The following is an 18,951-nucleotide window of genomic DNA, read 5'->3' as shown; positions in this document are numbered from 1 at the left end:
CTGGCCTTCCACATCAGATCATTCTCCTCTGGCAGGTGGTGTAAAGCTGGCTAACTCTCAGGCCCTCGTCATCGCTCCCCGTCCAGAACGCGGAGCCCTGAGATATTTGTGTATCACGTATTGATTTGGAGGTACAACCCTTGGCTGTAAAACAAAGATAAAGAAGTTAGCCATTAACTATTTTTCCAGGGGTCACTCTGAGCTTGTTTCACATAGTTGGAAGCCACCTGGAGAGAGAGAGAGAAAAAAAAGCACCAAATTGCCTGGCCATGTGATGGACTCTGGAATATTGATTTTTCTCTCAGAACAACAACAAAAAAAAAAAAAAGGTCTTTGCAGTCAGCATTTCCCTCTGAGCTCAGATAGGGCTGCTACATTCCTGTCTACTCCCTCCAAGGTTACTGCCTGCTCGGCAGAAGCGAGCACCTGTCAGATGTACATTGTAGCATTTGCTGTCTCAATAGAAGCCCCTGTTTTCCAGTAATGAAAAGAGAACGTAAGAAAGAAAAAAAGAGGCATTAGTTGGGGGAATTCAGTAAAGTCTGGCTTCTGGGGAGTTTCTTTGTTGACTCTATCTGGTTTTACAATGATTAGAAACTGTGGCTTTGAATGCTGATCTCCCCCCCACCTCACCTCACCATCCCCAAGCCTCACCTGGCAGCGTGCGGAGGACAGCGACACCAACGCCGCCTTGTTTGCTTAGCTGAGGGTTCACAGTGTGTTGAGATCTGCGCTTGTTGATGAAGTACGGCTACCCCATTGTTCAGCGCGCTTGTAATGCCATGAAACTAATCACATCTAAAGACACCCACAGTGTTGGAGCTGGTTACTAGCTGCCCTGATTTGATACTTGTAGTGTTTAATGATTAATTGAAGTAGCTTAAAATGTGAACATAATGCCTCTTTGAAAGGTTTAGCCGTGCGTGTGCCTTAGTAAATCAATGTAATCACAAATTCTGGATGTACTTTGACCCATTTTTACTTGATTTGAAATTCTAGGCCTGTTAATCTTTGCAGCTTTTCTAACCTCATCATGAATCTTTTCAATCTGAGCACTTGACAGTTTACTGCCCAGGCAAAGGTTGCAGCGCCACGGCTTTATAGAATTATTAAGTAAGCAATTATGATAACCCACTGTTTTAAAGATAATAGGCCGATAAGGTTCTGCCAAACTCACACCATAGTTTGCCCTCACGCTGCTCTTCCTGAGGGGGGGAAATCAATATCTTTTGCTCTCTAGACCCACCGAGTATTTATCTTAAACTCTTGAGCATCAGCTCGTTCCAGATGTTCTGCAGAAAAAAATAATAATAATTGTAATCTGAAATGACACCTTGTAGCTACACAGCGTAATGACCCTGCTCGCTAGTGGCATTTTATCAAAGCTCATAAACCTTGAATGACTATATATTAATAAAGACTGTTTAAAGTGTCACTGGAACGATAACATTTGCACTGTAAATGTGGCTCGACGGCTCCAGTTTCCAATCGTGCTGCGATGATAAGGACGGCACAAGAGTGGGCTACGACCAATAGGTCAAAAGCCGCAGGACGTTTGCTAAATTTTTACAGAGTTTAAAGCCTCGCATTAATATTTTTCAGCTAGCAAGGCATCAAATGTTACTGCGATGATATGCAACGCCTGGACAAAGCATTTGCAGCTGATGCAATGTCAACTGCCATTAATGAGTATTTATGTCGTTCTGAGTGCTCAGCTTGCAGCTGTGAATGTGCAGCACCTCCACGCCTAATAAACTGTAATTAATTCACATAAGGATGTGATATAGCAGCATACTTTTCCACACTTGTGCTAGTATAGGCAAATTCTCTAATGTTACATCAAATTAAGATTAGGAATGGGCATGAATAATCCCTCGGCGGCAAACCATTTGAATACAGTTGCTCATGATTACTTACAGTCCAAGGTTAAGAAAGGAAAGGTGTGAAAGACAGAGGGAAGCAAATTGGAGAGCCCAATAACATTTAAATGAAAAGCTACTATTGACTTGTTCCCTGTAATCTACTGTTATCATTTACAGCGACTGCTATTACGGCTGTATGTCATTTCATTTTTAGTATACTGGATTATATTGAGCTCACTTGTATTGACTTGTGTTGCTTAAAAGGGTCGTAAAGCTTCATTTCTTAAGTGATTATGTCCTGACAGCAGTCGTTTTATGATGAGATTTCTATAGATTGTTGCATTTTTTTCACTACATTTACTATTTTCCATGTTCTGTCATAGACATTTGACATTTTCAGTAAACTACATGTCTGTGCAGTCCACTGCATGGATTAATGATTGGCGTTTTAAAGCTCGCCTGGTTATTTTTATGGATGTATTTGTGACGGCTCACTGTGGACACGTGTTTCAGGTCTTCTGCGTTAATACAGAGTACCTGATAAACTGGCACTGAGCCTCCTGCTCCCTTATGCCCTTATACCTACAGGACTCGGTTTCATTCAGACGTTGTTTGTGTCGACCTCCCCCATCTCCTCCCATTGGATAAATACCGATTAACCACTTCTGACCGAGATGAACAAGTGGTTCGACACTTTGCCCAGATCGATATCAATAAAGCAATCAGCAAGTCGGGGGCCTATATGTTTTGAAGAAGGATCTGAGGTAGAGGATAACTGAGTTTATGGCTTTACTGTCTAAGGTGGAGCTTGCAGGTACACCCCCCACCACCACCGTCACCATATAAACACATGAAAACACGTGAAGGATTGTATCATATTGCGCCATTCGAATGACTTTAATTAATTTCTTTAAAAAACAACTATAAACTGACAAACATGAAGACATTTTATCTTTATTGTGCCAGTGGTTAAAAATAAAACTGCTCATGTCTGTCAACAATTTACTGTGTTAAATTCGTTTACAAAAAAAAAAAAGTGATCCCAAAATGCAGCAATGTACAAATCCAGGCCCCCTTTGTCACGTCCCTCCCTTCTTCTCTGGTCCTCGAAGAGTTTGTCCAGACAACCAGATTGCACTTTGCTCAGCCCGACCATAAACTGAGACAATAAATTCAGCCAGACTTCTGAACTGCATGACATGAGAGAGAAAGAGAGAGAGAGGACCTTCAGACAGTCAGAGATCAATGCTTCCAACATGGCAGGAAAAGCCCAACCGGGCCACAGCAAGATGTATGAAAGCATTTTCACCGTCTTTCTGTGTGGCCCGACTGGAGTCATGGAGCAATTGATTTCTGAAGCTCAGAAAACGTTAAGCTTTTGAAGTCTGAAGTTCTCCAATGCTGTTTACACTAAGAAATGGCTCGAGGTCTAAACCCACACCAAGTTTACCTTCTTTTTAAAAAAAAACTAAACAAAACTCACCAGTCGATACAGATAACTCAGAAAAAATGCATTTCATGTGCAATAAGTAAACTTGTTTTCATTGCGTGTTACCTCTGGGTCCAGGGGTACGTTTTTGCTCAGTTAGCAGAGGACCCGTGGGATCACAGCTCGTCATGTTCTGCATGCAGTCGTAAATTTAAACTGGTGCGGTCGTTTTGGAGCGGCAGGATGAGGAAAAATGGTGTCTAAAACCAAAACAGACTGTGTTGCTGTCCACAAATACAAGGCCCTTCATGACAGCAGAGACCAGTAGTGTTTAGTCGCTGGGTGTACTGCCACCTTGTGATGTGCTCTGAGCTCTGCATGTGCAAGCCCTGTGAGGAACTTCACTCCACGTTAGATGTGTGTGGAGTGCATTTATTTCTGTCTGTCGGGTCATAACTTCAGAGCCAGTGCCAAGGGCGAAGCCTGAGGGGGTGGGGAGCCATACACCTTCCTCCCCCCTGCGGCACGCTCAGTCCTCCGACAGATGGATGTCACTGACCCTTCTCAGTGATCACAGCAGAGGCTCGAAGCGGGGTAGCAGACATTTTCCTGATCGTGGTCGCCCCGGTCCGCTCTCCGGGGGTTTGTTTCATATCTATCTGCTGCTCACTCAAGCCTGCCCGTGCTGGGCCACCATCACTCACACTCCGCGGGGCAGCGAGTGGATTAGCTGACCCCCCGGTGTGGGAGTAACAGGCCCCCGCAGCCTCGTCAGCAAACACTGGAGTCTTCAAGCAGCTGAAACTGGTGGGTGAGGTGGTCAGGGATGCTCCCCAGGATCAGGCAGCGGCAAGGCGAGAGATAGCAGCGTCTCCGGCACCCCGACTGTCAGTCAGCATGGCAGCGGGGTCTGCAGTCAGTCAAGAGTGATATACACAGAGTAGTCTGGCTCCACCAGCCAGTTTTGTAATGGTATTCAAATGATTTATGGCTTTATGAGGCGAACATTACACTCACATGTCATGGTTGAATATCCCAAACCAAAGTCACTCTTGTGAAAGACATTTCCAGAGAAGCAATGATGTCTGCAACATCGTTGGGCAATAAGGTACGGCTTCACAGCTGACCCCAGATGAGGCTGAGATCAGTCAAACAGTTCAGTTTCTTACTAGTCTCAGAAAAATAAGTAACTTGTTGCCCTCTGTGTGTGTGTAAATGTGTACTGGTAGTCAAGCCTATGACCTGCTACTGCTAGGAAATTTCCAGCTTTAGCCTTTTTAACCAGAAACGACTTTATGGAAGCACATTCCCGCCACTGAAGTTATTTTATCAGAAGTTTGAGTTAGTAGGTAAAAATTTTGACTCGTAGATATCCACTCCCAGTGGTGGAAACAAGCCTCCACAGATTTGTGTCAACCACACCACTTTTATCCATCCATAAAAGAAAGTATGTCGCTTTTATCCCACTGACACGTAGTTTAAATTAGATTTAGGCTAGCGACTCTGTATAACAATGTAGCTGGTCAACCATATGGTCTTCTACTGTTTTAAAGACTAGTGCTTGCATATAAATAACCAAGCATCACAGACTTGCCAGGAGACTTTACAGCATCTGTAAGGGCCTCGTGCAAAAAGTCCAAGATGGTATGAAAAAGTTGTCAGAGCCTCCTGTACAGTGTTCACTGAGTGAGAGGGTGACAGCATGATGGATGTCTCGCTCTGAGCAGCTGTATACTGCTGCTGCATGTGAGACAAGCTCAAAGACGTCCAGGTTATGAATGGACTAGTCAATGAGCTAGAACATAAATGGCCTTTGGTCATAATTTCTCACTGCTCAGGAGATGCCCTGCTGTCGCACTGCTCAGCGGAGAAGATGCATCACTCTAAACTCCCTAAACCCACCGCGCCGCACCCCACTCTTGCGCTTTTCTGTCTCTTTCTGATTAGCATAGCTGACCTATCACACGCTGGTGCTGAGTCATTATGAGGTGTTAGCATTTTCAATTACCTCTCGCCTCCCTTCTGGGCCACCCGTCTCCTCTGCGAGGGCAGACACTGCACAGCAGGAGAAAAGCAACAAAATGCTAATTTTCTCGCCTATAGGACCCTAACATGTGAGCTCAACTTTAAAACAAAAACAAACATAAGAAAAGCTCATTAAAATTTCAGGAGAATCTAAAAACAAACAGAGACTTTAATGTCTCTTGGTTCACGGAGGCCTTTATTTCAGCTATATGGTTGTTTTTGTTGTTTTTTTTTTTTTAAAGCACTTATTCGCAATACAGACTGAACGTTTTCTTTTATTGACACAGGTCGTACTGCATATGTCAAACATTCATGCCAAAGAAAATACTACCGTCTACAGGTCTAACAAGGACAGTTACAGGTACTGAAAATAAAGAACAAATGGGCTTTTTGTTCAAACACAACCATAACAAAAAATACTACCATAAAGCGTATTAGTGCTTCTAACTTATAGAGTCGTGACCAGGAAAGAAACAAAACTGTACTAAAGTTGCTTAAAAGGCAAAAAAATTTAGCTTGCACGTGGTTGCAAATTCCCAAGCAGTTAGTTAGTCGCTTTGCTGAGTCGCCGCACGGGCAACTGCTTTTTAAAAGAGGTAAGGCAAGTTTATCTTTCCTCTCAAATAACAACACAAAAAACAGACACTTTATGTCAAAAAAGGTTTTTTTTGTTTTGTTTTGCAAACGAACAGGTTTGCCTTAAAACTGCCACAAAAAAATAAAAAGCTTCTACTGATGATTTCTAGAAAGCTACTGTCAAAAAAATGGGGGAAAACACAAAGATTGGAGCAGAATGTTTGAGAGACTTTGAGGCTACATCGTAGGAAGGCAGTGACACCTACAAGTCCTATTGTTTGGGCAGCGATACAAAATAATTTACTCTATATTTTCATCTTAGTGTTGTAATAGATTGTACTAGGTAGACTTTGAGAAAAGGAAATACGCTTAAATTAAAAAAATAGTAACACAAAGAGCACCTTACCCCCCCAACGTTCGTTCACAAGTTTTGTTTTGTTTTTTGGAAGCAAATGGCACGATGTCATCACCGATAAATTAGCAATTCAGTAAACTGTATATATTTATATATACATATATTTTTTGTTTGTTAGACAATACCAACAAGTCTCAAAACACTTTAACACTAACTTGCGACAAGATTCTCCTGTTACAGAAATGTTTGCCTCATGTGAGTTTGTGTGTGGAACAAACAATTACAACAAGAGAGGTGGGGGGGTGTCAGTGGACAGAAGTCAAAAGAGTTGTGTTTGTCTTGAATCCCTACACGGCAGTTCTTAAATCTGCAGCCGATAGGGTGCTGCAACACTGCTGTCGTTACTCAGCTCAGTAAACAAAGTACGGGGTGTAGCACGCTACCTGGCAGTTACACTACTATATCTGCGTTTTGTCACTGAGCTCCAAGGGTTCCCCCTGGAGTCAGCGTGGGGTGGGGGCCGGAGTATTTAAACCCTGCTTTTTGTAGTGCAAAAACTGCCAACATTTGGTTTTTAAGAGCAGGGACAGTCGGTGAGCAGAGCGTTGCAATAGCCAAAGCTGCAACCATACTGCCATACTGTCGTGATAAACGAAGGAGCTTCCAATACAAATACACTTGAAAAAAGGTTTACAAATACAATAAAATCTGCCTGCAGTGGGCACTGGACTGCAAACAGATGAATGAGAACTTTATATCAAACGGTAACAGGCCGCCTTCGTCGCCTCCACGCTTCTCACTCAGCTGATACCCCCCAAAGTGATCACATCCAAAACTCTGATTCTGAACTTCAGACTCGAGACGGGACAACTGTTTGAAATGTTGAGAGAATAAATGGAAACAACACAAAAAAGGGAGATGGGGGGTGGGAGGGAAAAGGATGAAGTCTCTGAAACAGGCGTCTTTCTTTCTGGCTGCACTGACGGCAACAGGACAGCACAATTAACTTCAGTCAATTCATCGATTTTCCTTGTTTTGTAACAGGAATTCCACCTGAACGCAATCGACCCACTGAGAAAGTGTTTGTGGGACAGAATTAGATGTGCCTGGCTGACGCGGGTGGCTGTGAGGATGGAGGCAGCAGCAGCAGCAGGTGTGGTTGCCGCGTGGCGAGCGTGTTCAGCGTGGGCTTTAAGAGAAGCAAAGAGAGTTCGTCGGCGGGTCTAGTAGAGGAGTATGCGGCGTTCGATGGCCTTGCGGCAGATGGGACACTCGCTCATTCGATCCCCGCACAGCTGGCAGGTTCCGTGGCCGCACATGAAGATCATGTTCTTCAGCCGGTCCAGGCACACCGGACACATGGTCTGCACACAAGTAAGCAACAGTCGTAGTAAAACCCTTTCCACATTTAACATGTCAGTATTACTACCGAGCCGAGCCCTGGACAATAACTTTATGGTGCCGGCGTGCATTTGATCCCTAAGAATTTTACAGCAATGGTTATTGTTTTGCAGTTCAACTGCATTTTATTCTTCCGCTTTAGTTCACGAGCCACACCTGGTTAGTGACCTTACCTGTTCCTTGATGTCTTGGAGCTGTTGTTGTAGCTTCTGCACGTCAGCGTTGACGTTGGTGTTCGCCTTGTCTTTCTGCAGGGCTGGGATGTTTCCGCTGGCTGTTTGGACATTAAAAAAAAAAAAAAAAAAAAAAGACGCAAACAGATGGTGAGAATAAAACAAACTGCACTTATCAGCCAAAAGATTAGCACCAGTGGCAATACCTCAGATTTGACCTCTTAAACTATATTGCCAATAAAAGTGAGTGCAGCCACAACAACATTACCGCTCTGAAACGAGCCGGGTGCTCGAGTACGTTTTAAAACATGGGTTCTGGAAAATGGAGAAGGATCACAAACACATGCGCGCTGAAGTTTACTGTTGGCAAACGAGCTCGGGCTCTGGCAGTCCGCGCTAACTTGCTTTTACATTTGATTTCTGAAAAGCACACTTTGCAATTATCTGGAATATAAACTGGCACGGGACAAATGATCATGCAGCGCTCGCTTGCTCGCTCGTATATAATGAAACGTGTGTGAAACTTCCTGAACGGATTATTTAAGTGCTCGACACAAATTTTCTGGACTGATGCCCTCCTGAGACTTATTCTCGCTGTCCAAACATCTGCCAGAACACGGCGAGCACCAGTGTGACTCCTGGGATGTGCATCGTACGTATATATATCATCACACTGAAAGAGAAACGGAGGAAAGGGGGTTAAGGGGAGGGGGAGAGGGGCCAGGGCAGCACCTTCGGGTGGGGGGTGTAGGTTTGCAGGAGGTTCTCTATAAACAAGGCTCTCTTAAGGGAGGGGATCATGGAGGTATACTTACACCAACTTAGTGCCAGATTGTTGGGCTGGAGAAGATCCTGGGATCCCCCTGCCATACTGTTAGAGCTCCCTGCTGGGAATAACCAGTCACATTGTTATAGCAGGAGCTGCCCTCACCAGCTCAGCGGCTGGCCTGATGACCAAGACTACTCACTATAGCCTCTATGAGAGGTTCAGAGAAAGAATCTGAGAAGCAAAACTAGCAAGTTGGAAACAGTGATCAGGGAAAGAACGGGAAACAGAGTTTCTTCTACTGGTTGCTTAAAGTCGCACGTGTTTTTTCCCCTTTTTTGCTTACAGGTGACTATTGCCTGGGTTAGAGGTACAACATGAAACCCATGCACCAAATTAAAGAAGAATGGCGTCAAAATGCTTCAAGTGCCAGGTATATTTTGCACACTAGATTTGCTTTTAAAACAGGAAGCAACAAGCAGGGTTACTGGGGAAAGGGGGAAAATAAAAGCATTCAATGCTGCCCCTTGCATGAGTGTATGTGTCACTGCTTGGGTCTGCATTCACTTTTGCACGTCTGGTAAGTACGACTTGCTGACAAATGGAGAAATTAAAAAAAATAAGATGTATGTGTATAAACATGAAAGTTGCGTACTTGCTACAGTGCCACTGTTAAACTCAAATTAAAACAAAAACAGAAGAAATCACTAGTGATATGCACCGCAGAACAGAAAGATGAATCGTGAATGCAACCAAAAATAAAATAACTTGTGCATCTTGTCATCACAATATTTTAGGTAAAATAAATCGAAACTGGCTCTTTTGCAGCTGGAAAAATGTTTTTGAAAACACCGCACAGTTTCATAACTGCTCCATATTTCTTTTCAGAAATGGGGGAGATCTTATAATGTGGATTCATGTGGGTATTATATGCATGCATCATAGGAGGAGCTGCAGGTCATTTCTGCGATACGCTTACAAATGAGTTCATCCATTCTATGTGAATGTGATTAGTCAAACTTTTGGAGGCCAAAGGAACATTAATAAGGTTATCTGTGTGCTCTGACATTATTACGTTATTCAGTAAAAGTCAATCTGGAGATGGCTTCTAGGGTTCTACATTAAAAGATTGGGATTTGAAATGAAATCTTCTCTGCTCTGAAGATCTGTGTGCTGATTTCAGACATGGCAGTGAGGCTGCCGTCCACTCGAGCTAAACTCTAAGTGGAGGCTACTACAAATGGTGCGAGCCAATTGGTTCTAATGATTACATTATGACAGATTTAGATGTAGAATTCAGTTTGGAAAGCAAGCGTAACAATTTTATTTATATATATATATTTTTTAAATGAGTCTCTATGGATGAAAAAAATACAAAGAAAACATGACAGTGATGATCATTCCACCTCAAATCATAACATATTTATAACTTTTTCTGCTCAGCCACCTCTGATTTGCCTTAATGTGCCTTGATTGAATTCTGGATATATATGATGATGATTTTGGATCGTTTGTTTGTTTTTGTGGTACAGTACATCATATTTGCTGACTCGTGCAAGAAAACTGAATGACAACAACACTTTTCTTAATTTTTTGCATGTGTGGTTTTGCATTAACACGACATGCAGGTACATTGTATTGTATTATTTCTGTACTATCAATATTTTTCTTAAAGTGTGCACAAACATGGAAGTTTGTAGGACAGCTTTAATCTTTTTTTGCCATATTTTATGCTGAAAAATTCTGAACATTTCTTGATGCAAATTACACATTTTATTGTATATATAATTTTTATGGTAAGAAATGGTGGTGAGATTTTCATTTGTAATATATCTTAAAACGTATTTGATATATGTAGCAAAAATTTCCCAGCAATCATTATATATGTCCAGACTTTGGACCATAAACTTTTTAGGCGATTCAGGGATGCTCGAGCAGAACGGCCACGATGATTTGAGATATAATGACGCAAACATAAACAAACTGCAAAAGCTAAGCAGCAACAAAGCAAAAGATAAAAGTAAAGCAGATTATTTGGAAAAAGTAAAGAAATGAGAAAAGAAAAAGAAAAATCTTTGAAGAAAGGGGGTGGATTAAAAGGAAACGTGTGGAAAATTCACTCACTAAGGTCATCATCATCATCATCATCATCATCATCATCAGCGGCATCATCCTCCATACCTTTCCCTCCACAGCAAAGTACGAAGGGGGTGCGGCGTTCCACCACAGCCCGGCACTGTACGCACTTCTTCATGAGGCTGGCACAGTCTGGAGGAAAGATGAAGAAGATCATCAGTGCAAGAAAAAAAAATCTATATTTTCTTTAATACTCACACAGAAGCCAAAAGAGGCAAAATGATGCTGAAAGGTGAAGTTAACTTACTCTCACAAGCGCACATGTGGCCACAGGGCTGGAATAACACCGCTGCCTTTTTATCGGAGCAGACTACACACTCCTCGATCTGTGGACGGACAAACACAAGAAAAATTAAATAATCCTCACTCCTGTCTGTGTCAAGTAGCAGCTGTGCTTCTTGATACCTTAGTTCTCGACTGCACTTGTTCTTTGCAGATGAGACACTTCTTGACACGAGGCGAGCAGAGGGAGCAGGTGGCGATGTGTCCGCAGGGCCCAAAAAGAGTGTCTCTCTTCATGTCCGAACACACCATACACTCCTCCAGTGACTCGATGTTGCTGTTCAGAGACGGGCTGCGGGTGCCCACCTGGCCGCTGGAACAGAAGAGAGTGTGTGAGCGAGAGAGAGAAACGATTACAAGCGAGAGGCCGGAGAAAACGAAAGATGAGGAAATGAAATCAAAAGAACAAAATAGAACATGACTGTACCAAAATGTTATCTCTTCCTTTATATCTTTAACCCTTTAGTGCATACCTAGAATTAATGCCATTCAATGTGTCCCAGACCGCTGCTTCCTTTCACTAATGGGTTTACAGATATCATGTAAAAAGCGCATACAACAACAAAAACATTATAGCCCAGACACAGACGCACTACGGATATGATCAGCTGTTCACAGCACTTCCTACGTTGGAATATACGTCATCACGTTGTCAGCATGTATTTTGACATGTTTTTATGTTCAGCAACTGATGTCATCTTCCCGGGAATTGTAGTGTTTTCCCCTCCTCCAAGGCCTATCACAGCTCCTCGGGTGCTATTGAAAGGAGATGTCTGACTCTGTGCGCCTCTCTAATTACAAGTTCCTGGGATACTTAGAACTCTGATTGTGCTATTGGAAATACTTTATTCTTTTTGCTAAATATGCATTTGATTTTTTTTCCCCTCTCTCCACAGTTTATAAAAAATGATTGCATCTGAGGTTTTAAAAAAACTCAATGAAAGCACCAGAATTTCAAGTTTTTTTCCTGTCCCCTATGCTCCACACGTCTGCTCAGTCTCATGATATTCAGTTTGGTAATTTTTGTGTAATCTTGTTGATGGACGAAAAGGCATCATAAGCATGCTAACTTTCCAGCTTTAAGGTTTGTTGTGTGTTGAATTCCTGAGACTCCATGAAGCAGCTAGCCAAGGAACAGCCTGGCACATAATGTTCTGTGAAACCGTTTCACCTAAGCTTTTATGCAGATTGTCCACGCTTGTTTTTTTATGCTGAGCTCGGCCCGGCACCTCCTGGCTCCAGCTTCATATTCACTGTTTAGTCATGAGTGGCATCGATCTTCACATCCAATTCGGCAAAATGTCAGATGAGAACATTTACCTGCTCTTTTCTTTGTGGCATTTGGCCAAAGCCTTGCAGAGGCTGGGGTCCGGACACAGGTCTAGAGGGGACTGGCCCTTTTTGTTACGAATGGTCAAGTCTGCTCCATTAGCTGCCAGGAAGCAGGCGATGGATGCTGCGCTCTTCTTCTCTGCCCCCTGGGTGCCCAAGCCCATGATTAACTGCAGAGAACAAGAAGGAAGCAGGAAAACACATAAACTTAGAGATGCACCAGGGTTTTTTTTGACATGACAGATTATTTTAAAGTTGAACCTGGGGAAAGGGGAGGTCTGTGATGTGCCTCTACCTCACACACAGTGGAACTTGAACCAGTAATGTAGTTAGGAGTACAGTTTTTTTATTTTATCAATGTCTTCAGATTTAAACTCATGTTAAAATACATACGGGGTCACTTTGAATAACACGATCAGAAAGACATCTTAAGATGACTGTCAGAAAATATATTCTTCTAACCCCGAACCCAAAATCCCATTAACTGTAACATCTGTCTCCCTCCCATAGCTCATCGCCACACTCAGTCTACCCCAATTCAAAGTCTCTCCTGCAATTTAGAACTTCCATGTCTGATTGTCTCCAACCAGTAGCTTTTACATCTCATGCTGATGGAGCCATCGGGCCGGCTAATTCAGTTCTCGTTTTGATGGGAGGGGAGAGCCATGGGAGAGTGACCCAACTGCACACATCTCAATTAGGCCTGCTGTCTGTCGGTTCCGCTCCTCCGCGGGGGGAACCAGAGAGGGCAGGAAGCGGGACAGAAGAGAGGAGGTGGAGAAAGAGAAGAAAATGGAGTGGAAGGGAGACAGAAGGTGACAGGTACGGAAAATCTGTCACAGAAGCCATGCATTAAACTTCTCCCCATAGGGCTTAGTGATGTGGTGTTAACATGGAGACAGTTGAGGCCTGACATGGCCCTTTTGGCCTCTACAGAGGGACAGACTCGTTCAGGATGGGTAAAAGGGAGCAGCAAGCCAGCTGACTGTTGGCTGCTGAGCGGATGATGGGCTGGTGCAGTTATCCAGTGATGCTGGTGATGGAGACTGGAGCGCTTTCATTTTTCACATATTGGAGAGTGGCCCAGGTGCTGATCTTATTAAAGGTGTGTATACAGGTCCTGAAGAGCACTGGGACAACTTCCAAGTTTTCCAAGAATGCAAATGCTAAAAGCTATAACAAGAATCTACACTCAGTTACCTGAGAGGAAAGAGGAAAATATGGAGAACTACACTATAATGCCAGACGTATTCACTCCATCCAAATCATTGAATTTAGGTGTTCCAATCACTTCTGTAGTCACAGGTAGTGCTGGGCGATATGGAAAAAATATTTATCATGATATGAATTATTTTATATCACGATAACGATATATATCACGATATACCACCTGACCTGTGGTCATCTGGAAAGTACGCAGTCTGTAAACAGCGAGCGCAGAGGGTGCAGTCTTTGTTAATGAAATGGTTACGCTCATGTAGGGCTGCGTATCTCTGCTCGTCCGTAGGTCAGTCATCAAGGCATAATGCACGACACTGCAAACATCCTTCTCTACTTTGGCCCGGCATGCGTCATATAAGCGAGGCAACTCGACTTTACTGAAGTGCTTACGTACCTCGGATGAAGGACTTTGACAAGGTCACGAAAGCTGTCCTTCTCAACTACGTAAACAGGGGCCATGCCTTTACAAATGTAATGCGAGATGGCTCCTGTGATTTGTTTATGGTGCTGGGACGTTTTCTCATAAGGGCCTTGTGTGAAAGACTGCTGTATCTTCGGCTGGCTATAGATTTTCTTTTCCCAACTTGCTGCAAAGAAACAGCATCTGCATCAAAATAAACTATTTCCAACAGTGTAATTTTAGTTCTAAGCATCCCAGAAACGATACAGAAAAGCATAAAGTCAAACATAACTTTTAAAAACACCAGCATAGGCTTATAAGGCCCTGAAGGTAAAAAATTACATTTTCTGCGAAAATGACGTCACTTCTGGTTTCGGGCAGGTAATGGCGGACATGCGATAGTTCGCGCTGACCTATATTCCAACGTAGGAAGTGTTACGAACAGCTGATTGGATCGGCAAAGCGTGTTTCTGGAATATTATGTTTTTGTTGCTGCAAGTGCTTTTTATGCAGTTTTTGCAAAGCTATATGTGGAAGGAAACCGTGACCTAGGACAAGCTGATGGCATAAGATGTAAGTACAACTCCTCCGGTTTCATATGCAAAAAAATTATTGCGCTAGCTTAAGTGGTCCCAGTTCTACAGGGATTTAAAAATAGTTAGGCAAAACAGAGCGTGCCCGCTCCGACCAGTTTTAAGGGGTTAATGGTATATTTTATGTAATAATTTATAAAATTAGGTTAGAAACAATAGAAACGATAGAAGACAAATGGCACAATAGACACTTTTCTATCGTCCACATGATATATATATATATATATATATATATATATATATATATATATATATATATATATATATATATATATATATATATATACATACATACACACACACACACACACACACACCGGTATATATCGTCATATCGCCCAGCACTAGTCACAGGTGCATAAAATCAAGCACCTAGGCATGCAGACTGCTTCAACAAACATTTGTGACAGAATGGGTCACTCTCAACAGTCCCACCATGGGACCGTGATAGCATGCCACTTGTTCAACAAATCTACTTGTAAAATGTTCTCACTGCTAAATATTCCAGTCAGTGGTAGTGGATCTATAACAAAGTAAAAGTGACTGGGAATGACAGAAACTCAGCCATAAATTGGTAGGTCGTGTATTTCTGGAGGATTATTGTGTGGAGCTGTTTTTCAGGAGTTGGGCTTGGCCCCTTAGTTCCAGGGAAAGGAACTCTTAATGCTTCAGTATACCAAGATATTTTGGACAATTGCGTGTTCCCAACTTTGTGGGAACAGTTTAGGGATGCCACTTTCTGTTCCAACATGACCACACACCGATACACAAAGCAAGGTCCATAAAGATATGAATCAACGAGTTTGGTGTGGACGCACTTGACTAGCCCGCACAGAGTCCTGACCACAAGCCGACAGAATACCTTTGGGGTGAATTAGAGCGGAGACTGTGAGTCAGGCCTTCCCGTCCAACATCAGTGTCTGACCTTACAAATGTGCTTCTGGAATAATGGAAAAATGCATTCCCATAAACACAACCCTAAACTCCTAAACTGTTACAGCTGCAAAGGGTGGGCAGACATCATATGTGGACTAAGAATGGGATGCCACTTAAGTTCATATGCGTGTGAAGCCAGACGAGTGAATGCTTTTGGCAGCATAGTGTAAGCTGCATATGTTACAGAGTCACTAGTAGCAGAAAAACAGTGGCTGGTGACCAAACTCGTTAACGAGCCATATTACTGTGCACTGCCTTCCTGGCTTAATATATTTGGGAATGTCTAAATGAATCAGAACATCAGAACAGAATCATATAATAAGATGGCATTCCTAAAATTACTAAGTCAGCCTTTACTGCAGTATGCCAGCATTGTTCATTATTACTGAGCTACAGTAAAAAATTCTAAAAACCTAAAGTTGTATATCAGTAAACACAGATACACAGAAACAAACATTTGTTTTATTTTTATGTATGGCCACCTCCTTAAGAATCCCTGACACACGTAAAATGTGATATAGGATGAACAGCGAGGTTAATAATAGATGCACATGTACCGTGTTCTTGGAAGGTTCCCAGGGCTCCACTTTGCTGACATCTTGCATATCTTGGAGCTGCCGCAATTGGGACAGCGTGTGGTGACGCAGTGCCTCGTGAAGCGGCGTGTCCCCATCCTTGTCCTGCACGTCGAGCTTGGCCTCTGCCCGCACCAGCAACTGTTAAAGAGAAACACATAAACAAAGAGTTGCACAAGCCGACAGCGGAGGGAAACTCGCAGCCGCCGTCAAACAACTTTAATTTAATGCTACAATGCAAATGCCACATCCTGATTTATAAGGTTGCCGGCTGCTCACAATGAACTGCTTCAGCATTGTGCTACCCAATTATAGAGTGCATTTTTTTGTGAGTCCACAAGGTGGCAACGTGGCAATCTCAATCCGATGCTACGCTAACACACTCTAACCAGCCTTAGAGAGCCTTTTTCCCTCCCCTCTGAAGCAGGACTTTGTTCAACTGCAGGACATCCAACCGTATAAATTAAATGTGGAGCTGCACCAATGTTTTTCTACTCCCCTTTGTGCACAGTGTAAAAAGACCGACTGAGAGATGACTAAAGACACAATGCTGACTAAGTAAGGCAAGAAAGAGAGGGAGAACAAATGAGAAAAAGAGGAACCACTAACCCGAACTATCTGGGTGTGCTGGCGCTCCACTGCCAAGTGTAATGCAGTCTGCTGGTTGACATTCTGAATGTCTAAGCTGGCGTTGCCCTGGGTGGTGGGAACAAGAGGGAAGCAAAAAAGCTTAATATACACAAGGGCAACAAACATGTTGTGCACAGAGATGATAGACAAGTAATGAAATAAGAGAAATAAAAACAGGAAAAAAGAAAATATTTTATATTTAATTCCTTTGCACTTGAAAGACTGCAACATTTTTATTTGCCGTGACAGAACGTTGTTTCCTTTAGCCCTGCCGACCAACAAAGTATCACCCGGGAAGCTGGTGGGGGCAGAGAGAAAAAAAAAGGCATCCTACAATAACGCTGCATGTGATTGTCATTTCCAATTGCAAACACCTCAGCTGAGGAGATGTGGAGGGAAGATAAGTATTGTGATCAGGCAGCGTGTGAAATCCCAAAGTAATAAGACTGGCTGGCTTGCTGGCTGGGAAACTGCAGTGCACCTTGTACTGTGGTGCAGTTTTTGAATAGAAAGCTGAGCCATCACTGCGAACAAGCCCAATGCAGGAACTTGGGGAGGAAAAAGCTGTCCCTGCTGAAAGGTAGCTTGCACTGCGAACACTCATGCACTGGAATGTTGCAGCAATGTTACTGCCTTGCACCATATCCTCATTAACCCAGTTCCTGCTTGATCAGGTGACTTTTGCTGTAAACCCGTGTGCGAGTTAGTCTCCAAGGAGCTAAACCTGCAATCTCGGTGAGGAAAAGAAAAAAAAGAAAAGAGCATGAACTTATGATTGCAGGAGGAGGAGGATATGATGGCCCAGCAGCACTAAAGAATACTCCTGGAGGACCAGCGAAGTGTATGGATTCAATAAAAAAAGAAAAAAAGAGGCATGTATAGGAGCTTCAACTGGTCTACAGCTTGCAGGCTGCAGGGGAGTGCAGTGAAAGCTGCTTTAATGGTCTGTAGGCAGGTAAAGCTAAGAGTGCAGGTTGCTTCAGTGCTTTGGGATAATTGTGAAATGTAAATTTTTTGTATTATGCTTTACACAGATGACTATTTAAATGTGTTTTTCATTCACACGTCTCACAAGGGTCTGACAAAACAGAAATCCCCATGCCGTAGACTGCATTTCAGCGGTCTACGGAGGCAGGATAGATTCAAGATTGAAATCTACTTTCTGAAATTTTCATGGAACTACAGCATTGGCGTCAAACACTTCCCAACATCTGGGTATCTAGGTAGATACACAGGGAGCATGCTTCTGCTGCGCTTTTTAAGTGATAATGGTGCCTCTGTAGACATGCTGTTATAAAGTATGTATTACAGAAATAGCTGCCAGGTTAAGTGATTAAGCATGCATTCAAATGTTGCTACCTGGTGCACCAAAAGCTCAGCCACCTCCACGTGGTTGTTGAGGGCGGCCAGGTGCAGTGCAGTATAACCGTCGTCCTTCTTCTCGTCTACGATCCAAGGCCTCGGCAGTTTGGATAACAGCACACGCATGGCACTGCACAGAGGAGGAGGAGGAGGAGGAGGAAGACAAGGGAGGGAGAGAAGTCAGTGCTTTGCTAGATTCTGGGCTTTGGTGCATGAGAAGACAAAAAATCCTTCAAAAAGTCAGGACAATCAAGTTATTTTGGTATAAATTTTCTGATGTAATCAAAAACCTATCTATGACTCTCAGTCACTGTGCCGTACACGTCACAGTGACTGTGCCACTTATACACAGCACACTCCAATACACAGCTTTTCTTTTTGCAGCAGGGCATATCCCATTTTCACACATGGCGACAAGAATACTAAATCAACTTAGGGAGGAGTTGCTTTACCAAGCACAGTGTTATTTACATCAAGCTTTGAGCAGTGCAAGTGCTGCGTCTTATCTGAGAGTGTCCGTCCCCCCTACAGACTCTTGATTTAAAAAGGGCGGTCACATTTCCCTTGATGATGCGCAAAAGCGCATATCATTGGAAGGCAACTTGGTAATCAAGATTTAGCTGCATTCACTCAGGTCTCCTCCTGGGGAAGAAACCGACGAGGTGGGAAGGGAGAAACATCTATTGTTTAAACAGAGCTGTTAAACAGAAGTGGTCCCGTGTGTCGACAAGAACCGGTTCAGTGTCACTGAAGGTCATTTAGAGGATGTGTGCCACATAGACATGTGGCTGCAAAGGCAAATGTATGAGAGGAGTCACAGTGTCAGAGTAGGGATGAAAAGAAAAAAAGAAAGAAAGGCCGACAGTGTCATTAAAGAAAGACAGAACGGCACATACA

At 43.1% G+C, this 18,951-nt stretch overlaps 1 protein-coding gene across 4 annotated transcripts in view; it reads right to left on the bottom strand.

Annotated features, from left to right (window-relative positions):
• Positions 1-5,493: 5,493 nt before the first annotated feature.
• The window catches only part of mib1 (MIB E3 ubiquitin protein ligase 1), a 60,576-nt gene continuing 47,118 nt past the window's right edge, over positions 5,494-18,951 (bottom strand). The window contains exons 13-22 of one of the 4 annotated variants that reach the window (XM_080906663.1): positions 18,052-18,184; positions 16,672-16,758; positions 16,045-16,203; positions 12,326-12,507; positions 11,129-11,318; positions 10,971-11,049; positions 10,712-10,855; positions 8,637-8,708; positions 7,822-7,922; positions 5,494-7,611 (exon numbers count right to left, since the gene is read on the bottom strand). In XM_080906663.1, the coding sequence (XP_080762789.1) occupies positions 7,471-7,611; positions 7,822-7,922; positions 8,637-8,708; positions 10,712-10,855; positions 10,971-11,049; positions 11,129-11,318; positions 12,326-12,507; positions 16,045-16,203; positions 16,672-16,758; positions 18,052-18,184 (1,288 nt within the window). In that variant the 3' untranslated portion in view covers positions 5,494-7,470. The remainder of the gene's footprint in view (positions 7,612-7,821; positions 7,923-8,636; positions 8,709-10,711; positions 10,856-10,970; positions 11,050-11,128; positions 11,319-12,325; positions 12,508-16,044; positions 16,204-16,671; positions 16,759-18,051; positions 18,185-18,951) is intronic. The other 3 variants (XM_080906664.1, XM_080906665.1, XM_080906666.1) reach the window with 3 other exon arrangements.

The sequence above is a fragment of the Rhamphochromis sp. 'chilingali' genome, assembly GCF_963969265.1.
Source record: "Rhamphochromis sp. 'chilingali' genome assembly, chromosome: 16".
Taxonomy (NCBI): domain Eukaryota; kingdom Metazoa; phylum Chordata; class Actinopteri; order Cichliformes; family Cichlidae; genus Rhamphochromis; species Rhamphochromis sp. 'chilingali'.
The sequence above is the reverse complement of the archived record's forward strand: the minus strand, read 5'-3'. Positions and strand labels throughout refer to the sequence as shown.